This window comes from Accipiter gentilis, chromosome 15 (assembly GCF_929443795.1).
Source record: "Accipiter gentilis chromosome 15, bAccGen1.1, whole genome shotgun sequence".
Classification (NCBI taxonomy): Eukaryota; Metazoa; Chordata; class Aves; order Accipitriformes; family Accipitridae; genus Astur; species Astur gentilis.
In genome coordinates this window covers 3680617-3706914 of record NC_064894.1, presented here as the reverse complement: position 1 = coordinate 3706914, position 26298 = coordinate 3680617, and the positions used below count along the sequence as shown (strand labels likewise).

At 43.5% G+C, this 26298-nt stretch overlaps 1 protein-coding gene across 6 annotated transcripts in view; it reads right to left on the bottom strand.

Annotated features, from left to right (window-relative positions):
- ADGRB3 (adhesion G protein-coupled receptor B3) overlaps positions 1 to 5471 on the bottom strand; it is a 467107-nt gene extending 461636 nt beyond the window's left edge. For 3 of the 6 annotated variants that reach the window (XM_049818118.1, XM_049818121.1, XM_049818122.1), the window contains exons 1-2: positions 5353 to 5471; positions 1813 to 2581 (exon numbers count right to left, since the gene is read on the bottom strand). In XM_049818118.1, coding sequence (XP_049674075.1) covers positions 1813 to 2566 — 754 coding nt within the window. In that variant the 5' untranslated portion in view covers positions 2567 to 2581; positions 5353 to 5471. Of the gene's footprint in view, positions 1 to 95; positions 163 to 1812; positions 2582 to 4282; positions 4330 to 5100; positions 5210 to 5352 lie in introns of those variants that run through there. The other 3 variants (XM_049818119.1, XM_049818120.1, XM_049818123.1) reach the window with 3 other exon arrangements.
- Positions 5472 to 26298: the final 20827 nt, after the last annotated feature.

Sequence of the window (26298 nt, the reverse complement as noted above, 5' to 3'; positions counted from 1 at the left end):
TAGGGTGGGCACCAGGGCCGGGGGGAGGATGCGCCTGTCTCCCACCCGCGGGAGCGCCCGGGGCCGCCCGCTCCGCGGGGCCCCGCGGAACTTACGCGGAGCTGCAGCTCCTCCGCGACTTCGGCGTTTCTGTTTTCTAATGGGCTCCATTCCTTCCCCGTGTCCGTCCCCCTCCCCCATTAACGGGGGGGACCGGCTGTTCACGGGCGGTGTGAGCCCCTTACGCACCTGCGCAGCGGCCGGCGCTACCCCCGCCCCCCAGGGCGCTAATTAGCTCTAAACGCTGTTAAATACCATCCCTGCCGCTGCTCGGGCTGCTCTGGGAGTTTTTTGGGGGGTTGGGGTTTTTGGGGTTTTTTTTGGTTTTTGGTTTGTTTTGTTTGTTTTTTTTTGTTTTTGTTTTTTTTTTAAGGGGAGATGAGTTTCCTCCTCATTTAGTTTGCTGGGCTGTTGGGTACTGACCTGCAGGACACTGAGTTTGTGTCACACACACACACACCCCCCCCCCCCCCCCCCCGTGTCCCCATCCCTGCCCGCTGGCACCGCGGCAGCTGGAGCAAATTCAGCTTTTCTTCTCCCACAGCACTGGGGCTTGGCTGCCCTTAAAGAAAATCCTCTCCTAACAACGTGTCAATGTTACATTCCTCCACAAAGCAACTTCTATTAGGGGGGCTGGGAGCTTGGCACTGCCTCGCCACAGACTGGGAGCTTTGTGGCTGGGCAGAAAACAAGGGGAGAGGGAACATTTCCTGCATTAAAATGCAATACCCTGGGCTCGATGATTTATCCCTCGCCGCATGGGCACAGCCTCTCCCCCCCCCCCCCCCCTCCCCCCGGCTTCCCCCATTCCCACATGGCTGCCCCGAAGGACCCCCTCGCCCATGGGTTGCTGCCAGAGCCCCTCATCTAGGCTCAGCCTATGCTTTTCCACCCTCATTCCCCCCCCCCCCACCGTCTTCCCCAAAATGGCAGGTGGCCAAAACAGGAGGCACGAAGCAGAGGGGTGCCATGCTAACTGCTTCCCCCCCCCTCCCCCCCCCGCCGCCTTCCCACCTTTCCACAACTCCCCCTTTTTTCTAGCAGCAGCTGCAACGGACACGTCAAGCCCCCACCCTCGCTAATATTGCTGTGAGATTCAGCACCTTTGTCTCCCGGAGCCCGTGCCACCTGGAGAAGGGATGCAGCAGCCGCAGCAGCCGCAGCAGCAGCAACCCTTGGCCCCTTCGCAGAGATCCCTGCAGGTCAAAGCAGCGTGGCCTGACTCTGCACGGTGCCTCGCGTCTCCAGGCGTCACGGCTCTCCAAAGAACTGCGTTTGCTTTTGGTTTGTTTTTAGGTTGGTGAGGTCTGGCCCAGTTGGGACCAGGTATCCTGACCGTGGTAAATCTCTTGGTCTTTTAGTCAGGTCGCCCGCATGCCTTTGGAAATGTTTTCCTTGCAAAGTCAAGGGATCACATCAAGAGGGCCGAGATTTTGTAGTCGGGTGGTTGCAGCAAAGAGGTGGCGAGGGGGAGAGCGATTCCTGGCTCGCCACCTCTGGGCATCACTGTAAGTGGGGGCTGAAAACAGGCGGACCCTACTCGTGGAGTTTCAACAGTGCTCAGAACTATATGCCGAAGGTTAGGCCAATCTAGGAAATGAAAATGCAGCCCTCCCTGCCCCGAGGGAGTGTGCATCTTCTCCAGCCCTTTTGCCTCGTCTGGAGGCGAGCTGGAGTGGAGAGCAAGTCAAATGGGAGGGAGTATCAAGGAGAGCCGGCAGCAGGACCTACCCACCGGCGTGGCGTAGAGCCCCCGCTCCGAGCAGCACCTACCTTCTTTTGGCGGCCGCTTGGCTTCTCTGGTGAGGTTGCAGACCTGGGTGGTTTGCAGCTCCTGGGTCAGGCAGCCCTCCGTCTGCTCGTTGAGGGGCAGCACCACGTTATTGAGCAACACCAGGGACTGGTCGTCTATTCCCCATTCTCCCAAATGCTGAGGGCAGGTGCATTTTGTATACATGATCCCACAGGACTCGGTTCTCCCGTTCTCGGATTTCAAGCAGCTCTCCAACCAAGTGCATAACACATGGCACCCAAACTGGCTTGGGCTCACCTTGTTCAACACCAAAAACTCAAAGAAGGATTTTTGGTCTTCCTCTTTTTTGTGTAATCCTGGGAAATCGATAGGATAGACGCGGCGTATCTGAATAAAATTCTTATCGTACTGCAGAAATACAAAAGCATTCTTGGAATCGCAGAGCTGCATTATAGAGTGGTTATTTTTTAAAAGATCCTTTATTTTTTCATGGGAAAAATGATCAAACTGATAAGCCAAGAGGGAAAAGTTGGAGCAGCTGAAGTCCTTTTTGGAAAATTTCAGGTAAATACTATATTTGGTTGGATCTGGATTTTCCAGCGTCCAAGTGCAGTTTGTGAAGTTCTTAGGAAACATTTCACTTACAGAATACGATCCATAAATGACCCCCTTCACCAACGTGGAACACCAGAAGTCTTGGGCAGCATTAAATCCAAACATAACCAGTAGATAGGTGGAAAATATATAAATCAGCAAATTACGAACAGCCTTCATCCTATGTCATTTGGCCTGCAGGAGATGAAACGAAATAAAAATGCAAGTAGAATTCTCCACGCATTGAAAAACCAAACTCCTTCCAATATTCGAGCCAGCTGTTTTCAAGCTTGCAGTTAGAGCCCCTTTCAGAAAGAAGGGCAGGTAATTTTGATTTTATAAGGCAAGGGACGGGTTTGCTGCCGTGTGCGCAGCGCCATCACGTGGCCATCGCGACAGCCACGTCTTCCTACAGTCACATTAAACCCCAACATCTATTAGATTATTAATAGGAATGTCCTCTCCTGTCTAGGATGTAGTCATCATGGCGTGGACTAGAACGGCTCAACTTTGGTAAAAACCTAGACACCTTACCCGACAGACCGAGACAAGGGCGATTTATTTACTTAATTCTTCGAAAAGTAATTAAGTAGTCTGCTAGAGTCGTATACGTGCGTGTACAACACGCGCATGCAGAATTTCACCGGAATAGAACAAGAAAGCCAATAGCGTCTGTTGTTATCTATTATTTTTCTCTTAAGTCTGAGGAGTAACTGTCAAGAATTACAGCCGTAATTCAAAAACACACAGCTTATTTTTTGTTACAGATGGAACATTATCTCCCACATGCCCACATGCCTTCGCCCTGGCCACCTGGTATACAGAGGTCTCTATAAAAGGAAAAAAACAGGCAGGAAATACTGAGACGGATGCATTAACAAAATCTTGAGACTGTTGGAGAAAGAAACAAAGGCAGGCAGATGAAACTAGTGCTGGTCTGACACTACCACTAAACGCCAGCTTTTTAAGGTAATAATTTCAATACCTGCTACAACCTCTTAGGATATATAAAAGGGATCACTGTATTAGTATCTACAGCCAATACCGCTATACAGCTGCCAGTGCTACAGCAGGATCTCTGCACCTATTGGTCTGCACTTGCCCTTCTATTACGAGTATCTTGTACTGTCTGATTAGCTGTGTTTTGCAGATGTGCGCTCGAACGGTGAAAGACATACTACATTTTCTCTGCTAGTATCTCCAAATAAAGCTGTTTTACTGCACCTGTCAACCGTTACAGCCTCCACATGCTCTGTTCTCTTAACAGTGGCCTGGGTTAATAAAGCGAACCTTAGTTATATATTTACCTCCGTAACGTTATCCAAAAAATTCAGATTGAACCTTTTCAGCATTAAGCTTTGAGAAGTTGCTTATCTCTCACAAACGAGTAGCTTTTCGCCTTCTGCTGTCAAAAGCAAGCAGACAGAAGTGATGCCAAGCTAATTTCAAAACTCTCTAGATTGCAGGCTCTTCGACTGTTGCTCTGTAAGCAGAGGCAGGCATGCACACACAGGCACCGTTACTGAGTTTTGATGCGTGGCTTTGCCTAGCTTTTCATCTCCTCACCAAACAGCAAGGCATCTTCTGTCTCCCATTGCGTAACACACAGCAAATCACCAGATTAAGCTCCCTCGAAGAGATTTTTCTATCTCCTAGATTATAATTCAAACTCTGAATCTTGAAATGGGCAAAGCAGCACCAACTCTAACCCTCTTTACAGCGGAGGTTTTAAAAAAAAAAAAAAAAAAAAAAAAAAAAAAAAGCAGAGCTGCTGCCGGGTCTATCCACACGGTCGGATTTTCTCCTTTCTGAGCATCCATCTCAATGAATAACACGGTCCCCCTCCTCCAAATAGGGTCGGTACAGCATTTAAGGTTTTAAAAAAGAGAAACTTACGGGGAATTCTGGAAACAATTTCCCCTTTGCTGAAGCACTTTGCAGGCAATGCAGTTCTGCGCAGTGTTATTCAGGATGGTGTAGGCGTTGAAAGCCAATGTGACAATAAGTGTCTAAATTAGGAATTCCACCCATGAAAAAGGATTAATTTTATAATCTGGAAAGCAAAAGGGGGGCTTATTTGCTTTGCCGTTTGAAAAGCAAAAAAGCCTCCGACTTTCCCCATCCTATGTAATATTTGCACTAGAAAAATAAAGACGTCTGCAGTGCTAGGCTGTTTTCTATGAAGAAATGTAATCAAATAGCCCTCATTTTAGTCGTGCGTTTGTTCATGCGAGGCTGCTGAAACGCAACATTGTCTTAATCTCCCCCTTCCTGCGTGCTTTACACACGCACACACCCGCACACACACACACCCCAGAACTGAGCGTGCCGGCAGCATTTCAGTGAGTTTGCAGCATTACTAAATACAAGAGTGAATCTGCTCACTGAAAGGATTAAGGCACTCCGATTAAAAAGACCTTTCTTTTCCATGAAGGAGGGAGTTAAAGAACGGCCACGGAGCCTTAAGGTTGCCCGTTTGGGAAGGGGGAGAATCCTCTTCTGCTGAAAAGCAAACGGGCGTTTAGTTTGGATATTCCCCAAAACTGATTTTCTAGGTGACACTGTAGTTTAGCCGAACATAGACGGCGCCATCACTCCACTTTTTTCCCCCAACAGAAGACCCACTGACTTCTCTTATTTTAACTTCCCATTAACCTAACATCCCCCCCTCCCCGGAAAAAAAAAATAAAAAATTACCCCAACCGTGCACAAACCTCAGGTTTCCTCGGTCTCGCTGGAAAATACTCTCAGGGAAGCAGACCTGTCGCAAAAAGGACTTCTCTAACTTTTAAACTGCAGCGCTGAAGTAAATGCGGAGATCATTTTGTATGTGCTGTCTCTCTCTCTATCCTTCAGCAACAGCCTGTCCCCCTCCTCCGCCGCCTCCTCCCCGGAATCCCAAGCTAAAAGCTCTCCAGTCGTAATCCCTGGAAAAGGGAAAATGGAAATGCCCCGGGCACCCTTACCTTCCACTCCGAAAGCTGTCAGGCTATTTCTCTAAAACACTAGCACCACAGGCACACGTCCCAACAACAGTGATGGAGAGATTCCCCTTCTGTCGGAAGCACCGTTTCCCATTTTCCCCGGCTCAGGTTCAAAACCAAGATTGAAAAAAAGAAAAAGCAGCAGAAGATTTAAAAAAAAAAAAAAAAAAAAACCAAAAAAAACGCAGCGAGAAAAACCCCCGCACGCCACACGCGCACCCCACCGAGGGGAAGGAAGGAAGGAAGGAAAAAGAAAAAAAAAAAAAAGCAGCTTTGGCTCCGGATCCACCAAATCCAACCGCACGAAGGGAAAGAAAATTAAAAAAAAAAAAAAAAGAAAAACACCGACAAAAAAAAAAAAGCAAAAACCACCTCAAACCAGCGAGACTGCAGGAAAAAAAAAAAAAAAAAAGGAAGTGGCTGAGCAAGCGAAGGTTTTTGGGCTTTTTTTTTTTTTTTTTTTTTTTTTTTTTTTTACTTGAAACAAAGTCTCAGCGCAGCAGCCCGATGAGCGGCGATGCCAGGCAGGCGACGGTCTGAGGGGAGGAGGACTGAGGCTCTAGCGCCGGTTTGTTGGTGGGTTTTTGTTGTTGTTGTTATTACTAATAGACTTATTCTTCCTTCCTCCCTCCTCCTCCTCCTCCTCCCTCGGGCTCTAACGGCCGGACAGCGGCGTGGGGGGGTGGGTTGTGTGTGTGTGTGAGTGGGTGCGTGGCGGGGGGGGGGGGGGGGGTCCGTCCTCGGCCGCCGCTGTGAGGAAGAAGCGGAGCGAACGGCGGGAGGACGGAGCGAGGCGGGAGCGCGGCTCCGCCGTTGCCGCTCTGGGCGCGCGTACGCCCGTGCGCGTCCCCGCAACGCGTGTGCGCGGCCCGGCCTCCGCGGCGGGGGGGGGGGGGGGGCGGGGAGGGCGCGCGTGTGCGCGCTCCTTCGGCGAGTGGGCGGCCGCCGCCGTTCTCTCCGGCGGGGGAAGGTCGGGCCGGGCCGTTTGGCGGCCGTTCGGGTACCTTTCAGCGCGTCCCCAGCAAACGCCGTTTTCTGCGGGCGGGAGGGGTTTTGGTTTGGTGTTGGGTTTTGGGGTTTTATCCCCTGGCCTCGCTATCGGCTGCGCCCCGGCCTGAGAGAAATTGGCGGGAGGGGAGTGAGGGGAAGGGGGCGGGGGGGGGGGGCCGCGCTTGATCTCCGTCCTCTCGCCCGTTCTCCCCTCACACACACACACACACTTGTCGCAGCCCCAAGAGCTGTCAGACCGGCACCGCGGCGCAGATATGAACCGATACGGGGCTCCGAGGAGAAACCCTTCCCAACCGCCGCCCGCCTTTGACTGGCAACAACAGCCATTTCCTCAGCGAGGCGGCAATTTCACGCCGTCTCCGGTCCCCTCACAAGAGAGAAGGCTGTGCCCGGCTGGCTGCGGCGGGGCTGCCCCGGGAACCGGGCGCGGGAGGGCCGCTGTCCCGTCGTGTGTGTGTCCCCACCACCACCCCGGCCCCGGAGGGGGGGTTCCCGCCGTGGGCTCTGCCCGCCGGGCTGCGAGCGGAGTTTGTGAGGAGAGGACGGCTGAGGTAGCCCCTTAGCGGCCGGTGGGGGCCCGAAAGACGGGGGAGGTTCGCGGAAAGAGCCTGGCCGCAAGGAAGGCGGGCATCCCCCGCTCCCCCACTACGCTTCTTTATTTTAATTTCGGTACAGCTAGCTAGGGTTGGAGCTGCATTTTCTACACACACACCCCCACACACACACACTCGGGCTGTGTGTCCCCAGGGGCGGGTTGGGCTGTCCTCTGGCCCTTCCCGCTGGCCTGAGAGATGGGGGCTAGCCGGCGCGACAGCCAGATATCCGGCGTGAAAATTAGGAGATGACATTTTAATAAATACCGCTGTCAGTCACCGGCTCGCAAGCCCGGCTGCTGCGGGCTCCCAGCGCTGCCGTTCGGCGAGGAGAACAAAGCCTGGCCGAGGCTGGGTGGTCCGGCTCCCCGGTCCAGCCCCTCCGCCTCGTCCAAGTTCCCGTGGAATGGGGCTGACCGGGTATTGAACGCTCCCAGCCCGCCGAAACGTGAGTTTCCACTCCTGGACGACGTCCAAACCCGGCTGTCCTTAAAGCAAAGAGTTTTCTTCACACCCCCCAGCGCCCTAGCCCCTGCAAGGTTTGAATTCCAGTAACGCAGAGCTTTTACGATTACAATTACACGCTGCACAAATTCTGATCAGAGGTATTGCTGGTCGCAAACCGCTTCTGACCAAAGTAAACAAAAGCACGGTTATAGCTTTTTACTGTATTTTCCATAGGTACAAGCTGTAAACCGCATCCCTGCTAGCTTTTACAAACATAAATACTTTACGCCCCTGTTGTCAAAATAAAACAAAATGTATCTACCCAAACCAAGGAAAATGTGCAAGATGTGCATCATCTACACCCCGCAAATACAGTGCAATGAAAACTGAACCGTTACTGGCTTAGAGATAATCGTATTCCCTCACATTCGGTGACACTCTGTATTATCTGTGGATGATCGTCATGTTGCTTGAAATACTTCAAGGGAAGTTTGGTTCATTGACAGGTCGATATGAGCAGAACAAATCAAAGGTGTGCACACACTGCTGCATTTAAATACCTTTTTCGCCCCCTTTGTACTGAATGAAGAACTTGAGGGTAAGTGACAGAAAAAAACATCCTGAACGAACTCTTTCGCCTGTTTCCTATGGCATTGGCAAGTTGTAGCTCCTTTAATGGTGAGTGGAAATGAAAATTAATAAATAGACAATGTATCGTAAACCGTTGTCTTTAGCAACCTCCTAGGTATCCCATCCCGGCGATTAACTTCCACTTTTCAGTTTTGTGAAGACATGGCAATGCTGGAGAGGAATCTGGGAGGGAAGACTCCTCAGCCTCTTGTCTACAAACTGGAGGAAAGGATGGAAGTTGCAAAAGTCATACCTGGGTTAACTATGGGAGCTGAGGAACAGAGGGATGGGATGGGATGGCAGCACAGAGCACTCTGCAGATTTCTTCTCAAGATTTGTCTCAATTAGACTTGAACAACGCAGGTTTCATTTACTGGAACTAACTCTAAAATAAGCTATACCGTTTTGTAAGTACACAAATATCCACGATCCACTTGTGGGTGCCTTTCTGACGGAACTGAGGCCAACTTCAGAAATAATTTGTTTGATAGGTGTCATGCAGCTGCATTTGAGATAACAAAAACCTGGAATTTTGATAGCCTAGACGTGAGAGTCGGGATATGTTTAAGCCTACAAAACATAACTAAATAGAAATGTAACAATGTATTTGTTTAAACTGGGCATGCAGATCATTTGTGGTCGGAATGGTGCGATTTTGTATGTACATTTAGTGCTAAACTACAGTCTAATACAGTAAAGTGAACCTATACACATCATTTGGAAATACAGAGTAGATCCAACCTGTGTGAGTACCTCTGTTAAAACCTAGGAATAAGGTATTAATACACTCCCACACTGTTTCACCTGAGGGCTGTCAGAACTGCATGGCACATGCGGTGCCATCTGTACTACAAAAAAAGTACCAAGGCACCGAAAGAAGTGTTATGTCGCTCAGTAGTAGTGTGGTAGGCACAGGCACAACATAGCGAATGCTAAATTTATAGTGCTGCTTTCTAGACTCGATGCAATTGTTTCAGCAAGGTTGGGCTTAGTCCAAACTAGGAAAGAGGGAGGAGAGTAATATTTTTAAGTAATTTCTGTATTAGTGAGAAAAATGAGGCTTACCCAATTTAATATGTTGGATGGAATAAATTAAAGGGTTTGTTTAGTTGCCCCCCCCCCCCCCCCCCCGCCCCCCTTCCAGTCTGTAGCAGCACTTTGAGATCTTTGGTATCTTGGTCACAGCAGCTAGATGATTTCAGTCCAGGTTTTAGTGTGCACAGCACAAAATTCAACACAATTGTAACTGGAATTATAATTCACTGACATTTTGGGGGCAAATTTTAAAAGGGGGGCCACAGTTTAAAGCAAGTGGCTTTGGAGAATGGACTGTTTTCTCACTCAATCCCCTGTCACCCTTAGGGGGACTCTTTTCTAGTCAAGGCCGCTGTTGCAGCCTGCAGTGTCACTCTGAGCAAATAAAAGACAGTCTATCTCCAACACTGAAGGCACACATGAAAAAAAACAAAGATTTTTCAACAAAGGCTTTCATACTTTATTCTTAATTCTTTATTATTATCATCATCATCATCATGTTTGACTACAGAGTTACAGACACTTAAATATGTCACCTTATTGTGCACAATAATGGAAACCATGGTTATAGAGTCAACTTACAGGTGAGAGTCAAGTGGTATTTTTACTGAGCCTCTTAGGTTACGTAGGAGTGGCACTGGTCTGTTCCTCACATCCAACTTTACTCAGACATGTAAGGCTCCTCAAAATAGGCTTTCTAGTCTGCATCACAGATTCTGCTGCAAAACACCAAATTTCTATAAGAACAGTATTTCCTTGCTAATGTTATTTAGTTTGGTCTCAAGCGAAGATATAAAATGGAAGATGCTGGCCATATTGCAGCTATTATAAAAGTAAATAAGTACCTAAATATGAAAAGAAGAAAAATCTTTTATTGCTCTAACAGGTTGAGAGTGAGTATAAATTGGAAATAATTTCATAGACTTGTATATGTTTTCTGGTCCACTATGTTACAAACCATTAAGAAATGTTGCATTTCTCTACTGCATTCAGATTCTAAGTGAATTTCATCAGTATTAATTTCCTCTCAAGAGGAAATACAAATTTAATAAATAATAGGTTATATTCTGCCTTCTCAATTTTAAATATCTTTTGAAAGATTATATGATTACGTTTGAACTTTATTAGAGAAGTGATTTGTATTTTCATAAATAGTTAATTAATAATGCAGCACCAGTAGATGGTGCTCAAGAATATATAGCATAACTGAGGGGTAGGGGTGATTAAAAAGTTCTATTTTAAAATTGAAAATTTTCAGGGAAAGTGTTGGTTTTCTTTTGAGAAGTTGATTTTTCATCAGAAAACAACGTCTCCTTCCAAATTGCAAGCAAACCTTTGGTTGGTTGGCAATTTTCAATTTGAAAAGGTCTGTGATTTGCTTGCTTGTTTGTTTGTTTTCATTCTTTGTATGGCTTCTTCAGTGAAGGTTTTTACAAGAACTTTTAAATTCTGCTACTGGCTTTAACTATTTTGATGTTGCTATTCCATCACAGTTATTGGGCTAGAAACAGTGAAATTTGTGCAATAGGTGACACCAGGAGCGTGGGCAGAAGGGGTCTGAATCACATATGAGGCCTGTGCAGCATCCTACCTCAGACAGTGGCCCTTGAACACTCCTGAGGAAGGTGCAGAAAACCCAGAATAGGAATATTTTTGGCAATCTGGCTTCAGAAAATCTCACCTAGTCTCAGGTATTTAGAGATCTATTTAAGTCTCCAAATAAGTTTCAGTGCTCCTGCAATACTCGTTTAACTCCATACATTCTTGTTATCCACATAAGCATCTGGTTCTTTTCGGTCTTCTATTTTTTCTAGCTCAACATTGTCAAATAATGAGTCCCACAGCATAAATGTATACTATGTGAAAACTGATGGGTGTCACTTCTGTTAAATTTGCTGCCTTTTGATTTAATTGTGTGCCAGCCTGCTCTTGTGTTAAGGCGGGGAGAAATGAGATTCTGGCTTACTTCTAGCAATTATGTTACCTATTTTCCTCATGCTTCTTTTTCATTTCCTTTTTAAGATAATTCCAGCTATTCCAATCTATTTCCACAAAACCATGCTTTTCAAGGAACTTCTGTCATTCTTGTCACTTTTCTCTTAATCACCCTCTAGTTCTCTGATATCTTTCTAAGATGCAGAAACCAGTATTGCACACAGTAGTTCAGATGAAGCTGCAGCACTGATTTCTAAAACATTGTTTTTCTTTATCATCTCGGTCCTGTTCTTGCTTCATTTTAATATCTTGCTTCTTCTGATAGCTGCTACACTGAACAGAGGTCTTCAGTTAGCTGTCTATGCCTCTTCTTTTTATCAGTCTCCTGTGAGAAACTTCGTCAAAGCCTTTAGGAAGTTTAAATAAATGACGTCAGCTGGTTCTCCTTTGACCACTACTGTAGGTTACCAATGTGTTGAAAAGATTCTAACAGATGAGTGAGGCATCATCTTCCTTTGCACAGATCTATCATCTCATGGTCTTCTGAGTGTTTTATTTTCTTATTTTTAATTTGCCAGCTACAGATGTAAGATTTATGAATCTTTGATTCCCTGAATCATCCTAAAGCCTTTTTATAATATATGTGAGACATTTGCTACTCTCTAACCTTCCAGTACAGGAGTTGTTTTTCAATTAGAGATTGCATAGCTCAACTACCTCTTGTTCAGGATTTTTTGGTCCTGGTGGCTTCCTGCTTTTTAAATGATTGATTTGTTCCAGCACCTCTTCATCTGATAGTACCTCATTTTTATTACCCAAGAGTAGATATTTCCCTAACATCCTCTATTGTGAAGACCGATGCAAATAAATCTTCTATCTTCCTAGCAACGTCCTTCTCTTCCTTAATTGCTGTCTTTATTCTCTGAAGTTCCCAGAAGACATAGTGACTCTTGTAAGCTTCTTGCTTTTGATATATTTAAGCGGTTTCTTTTAATTTGTTTTTATGGTTTTAACTGTTTGATTTTCAGCAGTTACCTTTGCTGTCTGGTTTTCCTTCTTACCCCGTTACTATTATAGCTTGCGATCGTTTTCCTCATTTTATGAAAGCTGCCTTTGCAGACTTTGACAATTCCCTGCTTAGCTCAAGTAGCATCTCAAATCCTTTCATTTCACTCCACTGGTTCGCAACTTACCTTCCTTGTTTATCTCCTCCCCTCCCCCATATGTGCATTTATCAATGAAAATATTCTTGGTTTGGGGAGCAACATGAATGCCAGCCACATCTAAGGACGCTGCTGCCTTTAATTCTGATACTAGGGTTGCTTTTTGTGACTAACATGCATTTTATTGAATGCCTCTGTCCAAAGGTTGGTGTCATGACATTTTTTTTAGAGCTTTTCTCTTGCTAGATGCATTTAACCTCATTATTTTAGGATCACTTTACATATTAGTTCGGATATCCTTAATCCTTGACTTCTTTCTGCTTATTGTAATTGAAGTCTAATGGTATATCTAAACAGTGCTTGAATATGGGTCTACAGCTTATCAAGCTGAGCTGGTTGATTTAAGGCTATCATGTCTTCCAAGGTGACAGCCATGTCTCAGAATAATCTTCTCTCAATTATGTGCTATTTCAAGAAGTAACTTTCTATTGTTCTGAGAAATTATATCTTTAAGCTTTGCCATTTACAGATTTGATTTGTTTCTAATCAGGTTGACTAAGATCTATGATTATCCAATTTCGTTATATTTTCTTGCTTTTTTCCCTTTTCGATGCCACACACTTAATATCCTAGTTGTGACCTGCATTCTTTGGCACATGTTTTCCTGTGCCCTGGGCTTCCATTCTCAAGTACAGCCCTCTTCACTTAAAGGGTTTTTTTACCCTGGAATTTATTGAATCTTTTACATACAGAGCAAAATTCCTTGCAGGACTGGATTACTTTGTTATTCTGGGACGGTTTACAGCAAAGTTCTCGTATTGGGTTTGCGTGGCAAGGTTTTGGTAGTGGGGGGGCTACAGGGGTGGCTTCTGTGAGAAGATGCTAGAAGCTTCTTCCCCCATGTCTGATCAGAGCCAATGCCAGCCGGCTCGAAGACGGACCCTCTGCTGGCCAAGGCCGAACCCATCAGTGATGGTGGTAGCGCCTCTGGGAGAACAGATTTAAGAAGGAAGGAAAAAAGCCCTGCTCAATGGCGACTGCAGCTGGAGAGAGGAGTGAGAAGCTGTGAGAGCCCCAGCCCTGCAGCCCCCCAGGTCAGTGCAGCAGGAGGGCAGGAGGTGCTCCAGGCGCCGGAGCAGAGATTCCCCTGCAGCCCGTGGGGATGAAGACCACGGTGAGGCAGGCTGTCCCCCTGCAGCCCAGGGAGGTCCTCGGGGGAGCAGATCTCCACCTGCAGCTTGGGGAGAGAGGAGCCCACGCCGGAGCAGGGGGATGCCCGAAGGAGGCTGTGGCCTCGTGGGAAGCCCAGACCAGAGCAGGCTCCTGGCAGGCCCTGCAGCCCCGTGGAGAGAGGAGCCCACGCTGGAGCAGGTTTTCTGGCAGGACTTGTGACCCTGCAGGAGACCATGCTGGAGCAGGCTGTGCCTGAAGGACTGCAGCCCGGGGAAGGGACCCACGCTGGAGCAGTTCATGAAGCACTGCAGCCCGGGGAAGGGACCCACGCTGGAGAAGTTCGTGCAGGACTGTCTACCGTGGGAGGGACCCCACACTGGAGCAGGGGAAGAGTGAGGAGTCCTGCCCCTGAGGAGGAAGGAGCAGCAGAGACAAGGTGGGATGAACTGACCCCAACCCCCATTCCCTGTCCCCCTGCGCCGCTGGGGGGGAGGAGGGAGAGTATTCAGGAGTGAAGCTGTGCCTGGGAAGAAGGGAGGGGTGGGGGGACAGTGTTTCAAGATATGGTTTTATTTCTCATTATCCGACTCTGATTTAATTAGTAATAAATTAAATTAATTTCCCTATGTCAAGCCTGTTTTGCCCATGACGGTAATTGGCGAGTGATCTCTCCCTGTCCTTATCTCAACCCATGAGCCTTTTGTTATCTTTTCTCTCCCCTGTCTAGCTGAGGAGGGGAGTTATAGAGCTGCATTGGTGGTCACCTGGCGTCCAGCCAGTGTCAACCCACCACAGTACTGTAGGGTTTTTATTTATTAAAGTATTTATACAGAAATTTTCCTATGCTACCACGCTGCCATTGTGGCAACGTAAAGTCTTCTATGGAAAGCCTTCTATTTCACTTATTTTGCTTTTAAGTTGTAATTTCCCCTAAATATTTGCAGTTCTTTATTTTGACCAGATGTCATTCTATGGCATCTTTCCTGAATTTGTGCTTCTTCAGTTGCATTTTTCATGGATACTCAGAAATATTTGTATTACCAGTCACATTTGTAAATGTTCTTTGGCTCTTGATTATTAGGTGATTTGAATATTTTTTTCTAGTCCTTCAACCTGTGAAATCTATATTTCCAGTACTTGAAATCTTGCATATGTAATGGTTATCATTTGAAAACAACCTTGTCACTAGTTCATGGTTGAATGTATGTTGGTGGTGAGATTCTAACTAGTTGTACTGTCATGTGACTGTAAAGCTAGGAAGAACTCATTGCAGTCCCTATGTGTGGGCTGTATCGTAAGCTTTACCAAATTAATTGGAGAATATTTATGCAAAGATCAAAATAAAAACAAGGCCACCGTTTTCATGTTAATTATCTAAATGCACTGAAATCCTCTTTATACTGGGAGGAGGACAAATATTTTAAAAATGCCCTTTCATCTCTGATGTTATTAATCTATTCTAGAATATTGCCTAGTCATTAATCAAATTGAACTGTGATAAATACAAACCCCCTGTGTTGTTTTGGCTCGCTCTACTAAAAAGAAAGAAATTTGGAGTTAATGCTGAATCCATCTTTAATGTCCCTCATTTTGCTTACGTAGTCTGGAGAAGAGCGATTTTATGTACTTTGTTGTGTCACTGAGACCACTAATCACAGAGGGCAGTGTTAAAAGATGGTTTCTTGTGTTGAGTTTTTCCTTGCATCAGTGAAAATGAAGGACTGATAGTGCTGTCTAAAGCTTAGGTTTCTGCTGTTAGTTAGAATTTAGTGTTTCAAATGCAGAGAATATGCTGTTTGTTCCCTACCAAGTTCAGCTGTGATCTCTATTTTAAAATGTTGGTCAAGTACAGAATCCTGTTTAAATAAGGTCTTAGTGGAAGACTTGCGTTCAGATTACTTTTTTGAGAGTTTGAAACATGTTGGTTTTCCTTCTCATAACTTGTTAAGCCAGCAAAACGGATGGCAGCATCTGGTTAGGGCTAACAACGGTGTCCTCAATTTTTGTTACTCCTCTTAAACCTCATTCAGGGACACTCAGTCCACAATGTCTGTTCAGAATGAAATACAGAAAGAATTTTCTAAACTAGGAGCAGAATCCATGTGACTCTTATATCATATTCCCTTATGTCTTTGGTTCTAGTCAATGGAATTACAAAGAGTGTGGTGGCACCGTTACTGCCATTACTGCTGATGACAAGTATAGCCTGCCCATTTCCTTAAAAGAAAGTTTCCATGAACCTGATTTGAGAAGAGGATTCTGAACTGCGTATCCTGAACATCAGGAAGTGGTAGTTTGAAATGAATTTTTGGGAGGTTTCAGGCAGATCCTTTATAGCAATATCCCCAGTTATCTGGGGCTTTAGGTTGCTCCTTGCTAACCATGCTGACTTTCTGAGGCACACAACTCTTCCCAAGAGCTTTACTGTAAGGAAAACCTTTGTCCTAGCTCAGACTTCCAAATTCCGTGCTAAGGAATGGGAATTGGAGTCTCCCCATAGTCCTCCTCTGCATGCTTCTCTGATTCAAAAACATACACTTTTATAAAAATAAATTAATATGCTGTGTATTTAAGGACAGTATTTTCTCAAATAGCCAGTATTTCCGTGGAAAGGCCATTCAACAATTAGCTGAGTCAGCCAGGAGACTTCAGCTTGGGAGGAAAAAAGGACAGGTTATGAGACTATGGTACTACAGACTCATGAGTGGCAAGGAAAGACTGGATAGGGATTGATTATTCACTGTCTTTTCTAGCAAAAGGAACAGCAGGCATCAAATGAAGCTGGAAGAAGTCATGCTCAAAACAGAAGAGGTGATTCTTCGTGCAGCAGGTAATTGTTTGAAACTCTTTGCCAGAGGATGTTGTAGATAATTAAAAGTTTTCGTAGACTCAGGGAGAGACTGGACAAGCATATGAAAGAGAAATCCAATGATGGTGGTGTTGAGGGGGTTGTCAATAAGTGTGCAAAATCACTTCAGGAATTTCCCTGAGCTGAAAATAATTGGAGGTTGGGAACATATTAAGGGAGAATCTTGCCCTGTTCTTACTCCTCCTTCAGCATTTACTTACGGTCACTTCTGAAGCAGAATGCGGGGCTGGATAAACCTTTAGTTTGGTCTAGTATGACCATTTTCATCTTCACTCTTTTTGGGCATTTTAATACTGAAAAACTGAGAGGTAGACTTTCAGAGGTGCAGATCATGGAATCAGTTGGAGTTTGGAGTCAAGCACTGGACATCAATGCCCAGAATGTCAAGACATCAGTATTTCAGTTTGAAAACATTGGCTGAGTGTCTGTAATTGCCTAAAGTGAGTGCTCACATTTATAAATTCAAGGATATAGTCAAGATTCAGATCAAGTTGACACCCAGGAAGGAAATTCTCAAGGTCTATTTTCTCTATCTGAACTCCATCGGTTTTGTAAATGTAATGATGAAAGGTGAACACAACATACACTTAGCATCAGCTGCATTTCCCCCAATGTTTTAGAAAAGGAAGGAGCTATGTCCTTTTCTAAAATTGTCTAGTATCTAAAATTTGATTGAATGTGGCAGGGGTTATCTTCAGCTAAAGGAATGTTTTTGAATTGAGAATAAATGTATATAGGTCAGAGTGACATACTTTATGATTTTAGAAGAAGATACTTGGAAGACCTCACTTCCTTGGCTGCATGGTGGACATCCAGAGTAAATTGTTTCATTGAAACAATTTGTTCATAAGTGTATGTATATGTCATATACACTTTTGACATAATATTATAAAAATTACAAACATATCTGAAAAAGAGAAAACATCACGCACTAATAGCCGAAGGCATGAATGTCAAATGCTGCTTACTGAAATGGAGAGGACTTCTCAGATGACTGTCCGTACGTGGTTCATAGTCCACAGTTCTACAAGGAGGTGCTGTGAAGCTCAACCACTTGGTGAAAACAGATGTGAATGTATCACTCAAAGTTTAAGAAATGCAGCTTTTTGGATGAGTTGAAGTATGTGTTTCAGGTTACTGTATTAGTCTCCTGAAATACTCTTGGCATGGAATTTTTGAGAAATAGCCGAGTTTACTTAATATTCTTAAGAAATGTAAAACCTGAGTCAGAGAGGTGTATCTTGGCAGTAACTCAGCTCAAATCAATGGCCTTGTACCAGTGTAAAATGTACGTGAGAATAGAATCATGCTCTTGATATGTACTGTGTGCTCAAACTGAAGAGTGAGAGGAGGGGAACACATTTATATTACCAAAGGGCAGAATACCCTGTGAAAATGTGGGGTATTACTGTAAAGAGCTGCGGGTGGCTGTCATCGTTCTGAGAGACACATTCTGACTACACTATCCAAAATATGAGAGAGTGCAATAGAGTTCCCAAATTGTCAGGCACAAGAAAAAGAGTATTAGCAGGGTGGTTTTTTTGTTGTTGTTTTGGGGTTTTTCTGAGGATGAAAAACTATGTTTGGGTGAGTGAGAGGAATGTAATTACAGAGATGCACTAGTTTATATAGCTATCTACCACTGGATCAAAAATGGGCAAGAAATAAAGGGAATTAACCCCAACACAGTATATAGCATTTACACTGAATATGTTGTATCTACTGCTAAGAGCCATAGGGTTTTCTCTTTCGTAAATTCTGGCAATGTTCCTTTTCTTCTCCTGCCAAAATGGCTAGTTGCACTGAATTCTTTTTTCCCCTCTATTTGTCTGTCTCTCCCTCTCCTTTTCTTTCCTTCCTTCCTTCCTTCCTTCTGATATGTACAGTTGAATCTGTTATTTCACTGTTGTTAATCAGTGAATCCTAGACCTTTTATTGAAGTGATATACCTAAAAATTACTGGTGGATGATTTATCGGTATTGTGAAAACTCCCGTTCTCTATGAACATTGCTGACTTATTACAGTAAATTTAAGTAGTGTCACTGAAGTCAGCAGATCTATGCTGAATTAATCAGTATGGAATCTAGCCCTAAGAGTTATAAATGATAAAGTCGTTTGTGTGCTTGCAACAGATCCTGAATGGATGGCTCACTATAGGTTCCTTCAGACTGGCCTAACTTCACATTTCATTTATTTTAGAGTGTGTCACCTTCACACAGAGTGACTCAGCTTCAAAGTTTACTTGGTCTTGGTCTCTGTGACATGATAGCTAATCAGGGTAAAATTTAATATTAGATTCCACATGGAATTTTGAGTTTCCAGTGTGTAGATATCAGAATGATTATCTGATCTCCCATCAGTTTAGCATAATCTGGGATATTTCAGTTGTACCTGTACCAGAACTTGGCTTCTTTCACTGGCAACTGCACCTTTTTTCTTGATTTAGCTGCCTGCATGCACACGTACAAACATATACAATTTCCTAATATAGGTGTGTCTACAAGGAGAGTATAAGAGGTTTGAATCTGCCTGAAAATTTTTTAGCTCTTACAAGTTCATATTTTAGCATGTACACCATGAATCCATGGGTGTTTGTGCCTATTGCAGTAAACATTCATGTATATATATGATCACATATAGTACCTGTACCTGATGTATAAGTACATGTAGGCAAGGAAGAGCATTAACTGAATGCTTACTTTCTGTGTCAGGAAGAAATTGGGTTATAAATATCTGTATCTCATGAGAACATGAGATCAGAAACTATACACTGATATCAAAAACAGGAGACCCATACATGTGTTTAACTCATCCATTTTAAAAAAAAAGTATTTATAATGTTATTCTTCATAAACTTTATTTTTGTTTATTAGTATTAGATTTTTGTCTGTGCTTTATTTTTTGTGTACCATACAAGGCTTTTAAAAGTAAGTAGGTCACCATGCAAGAAGGAAACCATCAAATGTAAATAGTTTCAAACACTTACCTCGTGCTGTATGTTCAAAAATGACATAGGACTGAAAAAAAATCAGTAGCCTGTTTTCAGTAAAATGCTAAGATATGATCATATTTCTATTTTATACCCATTTTAAACATGTGAGAGAAAGAGACTGAGAAATATTTCATGACGACTACTAAAATATGATATTCAAATATACTGACAAGAATCTATTCTAATCTCATCTCTTTCTTTCTGTTATATGCCTCTGCTGGCTTCTTCTCTCTTAGTATATTTAATACAATCCTTTCATCCCATTTACAGAGCCTTGCCTAATCTTTTTTCTTATATATTTCTTGCACCCATTTTTCTCTCTCAACCATGCATTTCCGTTGCTCAGTATTTCTTCTCATGCTTCTCTTGCTCCTGTGTTACTGGCTTCTCATAAGCATCTGTACTATCAGAATATTTTCCATATTCTAATTTTACACTCTATTAATTGCTGTTTGAATTCTATCCCCACAGTATTGTTTCAGCTATGTGGAAATACAGATAAGAAATGAAGGATATTGTTTATTTAAACAGCAACTTTCTTAACTTACCTGAAAACATCAGACAGTGAAGAGCAAGGTTCCTTCTTTGACTGTTCCTACAAGAGGTGTTTCTCAGTCCCCTTCTCCCCACCATTCCTCAGAAAACTGGCCCAGCAATGGGATGTGCGTTGGAATTAATCTATCCAATTTTGGACAGATTGCTAAAATGTAGACAGATGGAAGATGTCTTAAATGTGAATGTCTATATCTGGGCTGCTTAGTCTCCTGGTATGGTCAACAAATAGAAACAGGTGCTTCTATAATATTTTTAATTTAATCTTGCTCTAGACCTCTGAAATAATTTAAATTATTCACGTGCTGATAGTTGCCCTTTTCCCTGTTCAGATGTAAGTATCTGAAGTTACGTGAGATGAACCTTATTTCTTCTGTCTCCTATGGTAGGCAGTGGGCTGGTAGAGGTAATGCTCTGTTTGACTCCCCAGTTTCTTTGGGTGTCCCCTTCCCTAAGCCTGTTTCTGTCTCTACTTTGAATGGAAGTCAGACCTTTTACAAAATTTCTCTGCTGGAGACCTGCCATTTGTAACGAGACATACTTAAGCTGTGCCATTGAACCTGTCCAGGAGGGTCTCTGACCTGCTACGGGATCCAGTCCTGTCAGTCTGGCAGAGAGGAAAAAACCCAAGTCCTAGTAAGCAATCAGAAAAACGTTCGCATCCATCTCCAAATCTCATCCTTTTAGCAGCATAGTTTCCCTTGCCTTGTTTCCACCTTCTCTTCTTCTCTGCTCCTCCTGGTGTCTCCCGTGTCCCCACACCACGTGGGGCTGGGGCTCACTGTCCCGTGCCCTCCTGCAAGCTGCTTGCTGTCCGAGTGTCCAAGGGCAGACGGATGCAGGCACGGGGATCCACGCTGGCTTCGTGCCTGGCAGAAACCCAGGGGGTTGCTGAGGCTCGGGCAGGATCTGTGCAGTGCTTGCAGCCTCGTTGCTCCAGCAAAGCGATGGTACATGGCTGAAAACCACCACCCGGTCCCGGTAAGTAGCTGGTGGCAGCCACAGGCTTGCCGATACCGTGCCAAGGCTTGGCACGGTATAGGCAAGCCCAGCCCGTGCTCTGGGGTCTTCCACGCCTGGATACAATCTGCCACTTCAGCCCTGCCCATAAATTATCAAAAATCCTAAGTATGGATGACTGACCTGCTTGGGAAGAGGAGTTGTTATGATTTAAGGTGAGCCTTTACAAACATTCCTGAATTCAGGAGGCATGTGGCATACCTCAAGTCAAGAAACCACATACCAGCTCATGCGAAGCCTTCGGATACCTACCCTCCCACCTGTTGCTGTAGAAGGACTTGCAGGAGTTAATGTCTTTTTTTTCCCTCCTGGTCCAGAGAAAGCCTTGATGATATTCTGGATTCACTCTCTTCTCTTTGCTTGTCTTCACTAATGCAGTGTTCTTCTGCCTTTCTCTCCTTTCCTGAATTGCTGTCTTCCAACATGTCTTGACAAGTTTCTTTTAAGCTATGAACCCTTTGGGGCCAGGGACAAGTCTTGTTAAAATTTAAGAAGTGCTGTAGAAGTGATTTTTACCATGCTAGAATAAAATTTAAAAATATTCATGAGATAAAATAAAACTGTGAACTCACATACATGGCCACAGTTGGAACTGCCCAGTTGAGAGCAGAACAGACTGGTACTTGCAGAATAAGCTGCACTGGCTGCAAAGGTCTGGCCCGCTAACTACACATTTTATAATTAGTAACAATCTTCACACTTTAAATGTTACTGATAGAAAGGAGAAACTTCACCATAAATTCATTTTTCGGTAGTTTAAAAGGTTTGGTTTGTGATGCAGTGATGAATACTGGTCTAAAAGGTTTATTGATTAATTAACTCTTTATGATTCTGAATTTGCACATTTTTCTTCAATCTGATCTTTATTATGCAAAACTCTTTTGAGCAATTAACTTTAAGAGAGTAACTGCTATTAGGCACTTAGAAATAAGGATGTGGGTGGCATGTCTTGTGAGGTACCAACTGGCATTAATTATGAGGCTGAACTTTTGCACTAAAGTCCTACTACCTCTGTGGTTTTAATATAGAAGCCATGTCTATTATGAAAACATATTTTTTTAAATGTTCATCTATATTTTTTCTTCCTGTTGTATTTTTGGACACAGGATGTTACTTAGAAAACTTTAAAATTTTACTTGGTGCAAAGAAAGGTGAATAGAGAGAAGAAATCTCAACCTTTTTTATAGGCTCAAAATGAAAATAATTTTAAAGCTCAGTTATGAATCACATGCATTCATTTACAATAAAATTGCTAGTACTTCTATTATTAAGCCATTTAATAAAGCAGATGAGGGATAAGGCACTCATGCATTTTGTTGCTTTTAAAGAATGTCATAGCATGCTCCAGTACACTTCAGGTCAATTTTTCATGAAGTATTTATTTTTGCCAGACTACATTTAATACACTCACTTTGTCATATTAAAGAAAAGCATTTTTCCCATGTTTATCTTGACTTATTTTTTGAAAAGTTAAAACAGTTGCTCCCTTGCTTTTTTCCCCAGCTGGTTGGTAGTAAGGTAAACATAAATGTAAAATCTGAGTTTGGAATAAAGAGGTGGCTGTAGAACATATACTATTTCTGTATGTTTCCAGGCAAATCAGATGGAGGATTAAGTGAAGAGGGAAAGGGACATAATTGCCTGGAATAGGAAGGGAAAAGGAGTAGTTCAAAAATATTTCACCTAAGTAGGGGTGTCAGGTTTTTGGTTTGGTTTTTTTTTCCAAAAGCATTTTGCAGTTGAGAAGAGAACATTGCACATTCAGCCCATGCCACAAAATTAGCAGGTATTGTACTTCACTGATTCATTTGACAGTTGCTGCTTGCCTAAGCCATCGCAGTGGACAAATAAATGGATGACCATTGGATTCAAGGAGTTCCTGTACTGAAAGACGTACAAGACAAAATGGCACAGGTGTCTTTAGTCAGAAGCAAAAGTAAAGGAAGGTGTTCTGCTGTATTTTCCAGTAACAGTTTATGAAGCACCAATGAAGACACAAATATGTTTAAAGAATTGAGTATACTTATGTACAATTAAAGTATCTGGAAAGCACTGGGTTAGCATTCTTGGCAATTACTTAATATCCAGGCATTCCACCCTACCCTGATCGCACCAAACAATGTTAGACTCCTTAAGTATTCTCTGCAGCTGCAGATGCCTGGTCTTATTGCAGTGTTCCTCTCTTTAGCTTTTTCAAATGCTGTGTGAAAAATATGAGTGTAGTGCCTATGTACACCAAAAAGAGGACCTTGTGGAAAACCGTACAACAGCAGGACTGTGGCTGCTGGCCACTGTACACTCTAGGACCCCCCTCTTTCGCTTCCCACTTAACAAATCAACCAGGCCATCTTCCAGGATCCTGTTCCTTTTCCACCCTGAAAATTTCCATTGGTTATGTTTCTAGAGCAGGGAGGGGAAAAAAAATATTCTTGGCTTTGCCTCAGCTCTATGTGTCTTCCAAGAAAGATGACTAAGGAATGGGAATTGACAAGAATTGTCTTTGGACTCATGTCACATCTACAACCACCTGTATTCATAACGTCAGTGGGTAACTGAGATGGCCGTGGATTGCGTTCTGCCTCGGGTACACATCTGAGATACACGCTTTTGCGGATCTGTCTTGGACCTATGTTAAAGTGGCCTCCCGAGAGGCCCAGTCGTGCGATGGATGAGGAGCTAAGCTACAGGTCATGCTGTGAGGTGAGAACCGGGAATGCAGGAAAAGAACTTTAAGCAGAAGGGAAGGGCTTCTTTTGTTTGTTTGTCTTTCCTGAAAGAAAGGCTGTCCTGTCGAGTTTTCCCAATGATTAGTCGTGTAAAAACCTGAGTGTACAAATCTTGTCTTGATTTGCAGCATTACCTGGAGGAGCAGATTGGGTTCTGACGTTCTTTGGTCGATTCTCTCTAAGCTTAGAGCCATAAACTATTGCTACAAATAAATTCAAGGCACTGCTAGAAACCTGTCCCTTGACGATGCTGGCTTTCTTCCAGTCTTCATCTTCCCCGCTGAGTCAGCAGTCAGTGCTCCCTTCAGAGCTGAGGCTGGGTGAGTCAACAGAGTCCTCTGCATGATGCCTTGAGTAGCTGCTGCGAAGAACCACCGGAGGACCCTGAGAAGCTGGACACTGGGTCCAGGTAGCTCTTTGTCTGTTGGTTCAGGACTGTTCTTTGGCCATGAGCTCCATGAGTGAGAACAGCAGAGGTATTTTATCTGTAATATATTTCAAATTTCATGAGAAATAAAATGTACCCAGTACTATCTCCTAAACTGACACCATGAAGGAATGCCTTAATTCCCATCTTTTGCTTCCTGCACATCTAGAAACACATGCACACACACACTTCATTCACACACCCCCAAAGAGGACTTTTTTCCTCATCACTCTTTCTTCTGCAGGGTCTGTGCTGTGTCTCTGGGTGTTTGTAGATGGAGCAGCTTCCTGGTCATGATCCGGAGGACAGAATGAAGGGAACCACAGGACATACTGGTGTGTCCTAGTCATGTAAGGGTGGAGAGTGGAGGCTGAGCTGCTCAAGAGTTCAGGTGAGATGAACCTGCAGTCTGTAGATATGAGCGTATCTTCAGTTTCAGACATTGCCACCAGCAGGCCTTTGGAAGGCAGTGGGAAGGGGCAGGCAAAAGTCACTAGCCCAGGGTTCTTCCTTTGTTGCCAAATTGCTTCAAAGGTGCCCTTACAAAATTAAATAGTGCCTCCCAAGCAGTGATACAGGGTAGATCAGTCAGATGTATCCCAGAACAGGTTTTTGCAGGCAAGCTGAGAGAACGTGTGGGAGAGGTATGATGTCTGAAGTCTCCTTGTTGTGCTCTGTGGTTGTGCCTGGGGTATGCTGGCATGAGCATGAAGGCCTGAAGAGAATGAACACACCTTATGGGACTGATTTTTGGAAGTGTCTTAAAGCATGCTATAGACATAGTCACAGACAACCTGGGTGATGTACTATTCTGTATAAAAAACTCTAATCCGGGATTATGCAGGGATAGGGGTAATACACAATGGGCTAGGTTGCTTGAGTAATGAACATATGCACACTCTTTCTCTGAGAGAACTGCCATTCAGTTGGAATTAAGAGTTCTTTTTACTTATTTTTTTCAGTAGTTGGCATATCTCTACTCCTGCCAATGAAAATGTCACTTGTGCTCTCTTGTATTTTTGTGTTACGATCACCTCTTTCATAGAAGTGAGGGATGGGCAGTGGAAACAAGTGCCTAAAGTTTGATTTCATGAGTGAGAGAACCTCCAGACACTGTGAATGAAACAAACTTGCATTATTTTACTTCCCCCTGCCCCCAATTTTTTATTATACCTGCTTATTTTTAAATAGTTTCCCTCTTTTTTCCATTTCACTCTTCACTCTTGTAATGTATTTATGATACTGCACTGAATAATAATTTATTTTTCAACTGCAGATTTTAAGTGTTTCAAAAGATGTTACAGTAACTATCTTTATTCTATAGATACAAAGAGGTTAAATTACTTTGCCAAGGTAACTAAGGAGGGAACAATAATAAAAATGAGAACAGAACCTTTTCCTTCCTCTATCCTTCAGTTACAACCTGTGGTGCTCTTAGTGCAGAACCATGACACTGGATGCAAAAAAGCTGGGATGTGTTCACAGAATTAAAACCTTCTGTAACAGAAAGGAAATGAATGCCTTGGCCCCTTTATACCTTTATGCCCAAGTTTAATTGCATAAATTGCAATTAATTGCACTAATTGTGCATAAAGTTAAACAGAGGTTTAAGTGCCTTCGGGATGCGAACTTACTGTGGATAACATTAACATTATTGGAGTTGTTTTCTGTTTTCTTTCTGAGTCCATATTCTTGACATTTGATTGTAATTTCTTTTTTTTTTTTTTTTGTTACTGGCTGTCCTTCATAAAGAACTGTTACAAGATAAGGGGACAACTAGTCTTTGTCTTCTGTACTAGGTGAATGCAATTTGGTCTGAAAGAGATGAAAATAGACACAGTGAGATGAAAAATAACATGTACTATGAAAACCCATGAATATGGGAAGTTAAGCTTACAGTTAAAGCAAACAAGACAACAAAGCCTTTGCTGGCTTCCATATAAAGAATAAGTCTTAGTTTAAGTACAAAAAAGCCCAGCCTTTTTACAGAGCTCTCGTCCATGTCTTTTTGCTAATTTGTCTATTTTTACTACTTTAATATATTTTGCAAGCCATTTTTCAAGGTAAAAATTGGTATAAATAAATTTACCTTTGAAAAGATTAAATGTAAGTGGTTTAAAATGGGTAGTTTTAAGGGAACACCATCTGGTATGGGGTTATTAAAAAAACCCATTAAAATATTACATGATAACATTCATATGCAATTAAATTAACATAAAAACCTGAATTAACAAGTCAGTTCAAACTGCTGATTATGCTTAATTTTGTAAATAAGTTTGCCATAATTTTGAATCTCTGTTGTGACCCCTGGTGCGATGTAGAAGGGATTTTTATAGGGCACATACTATAGCAGT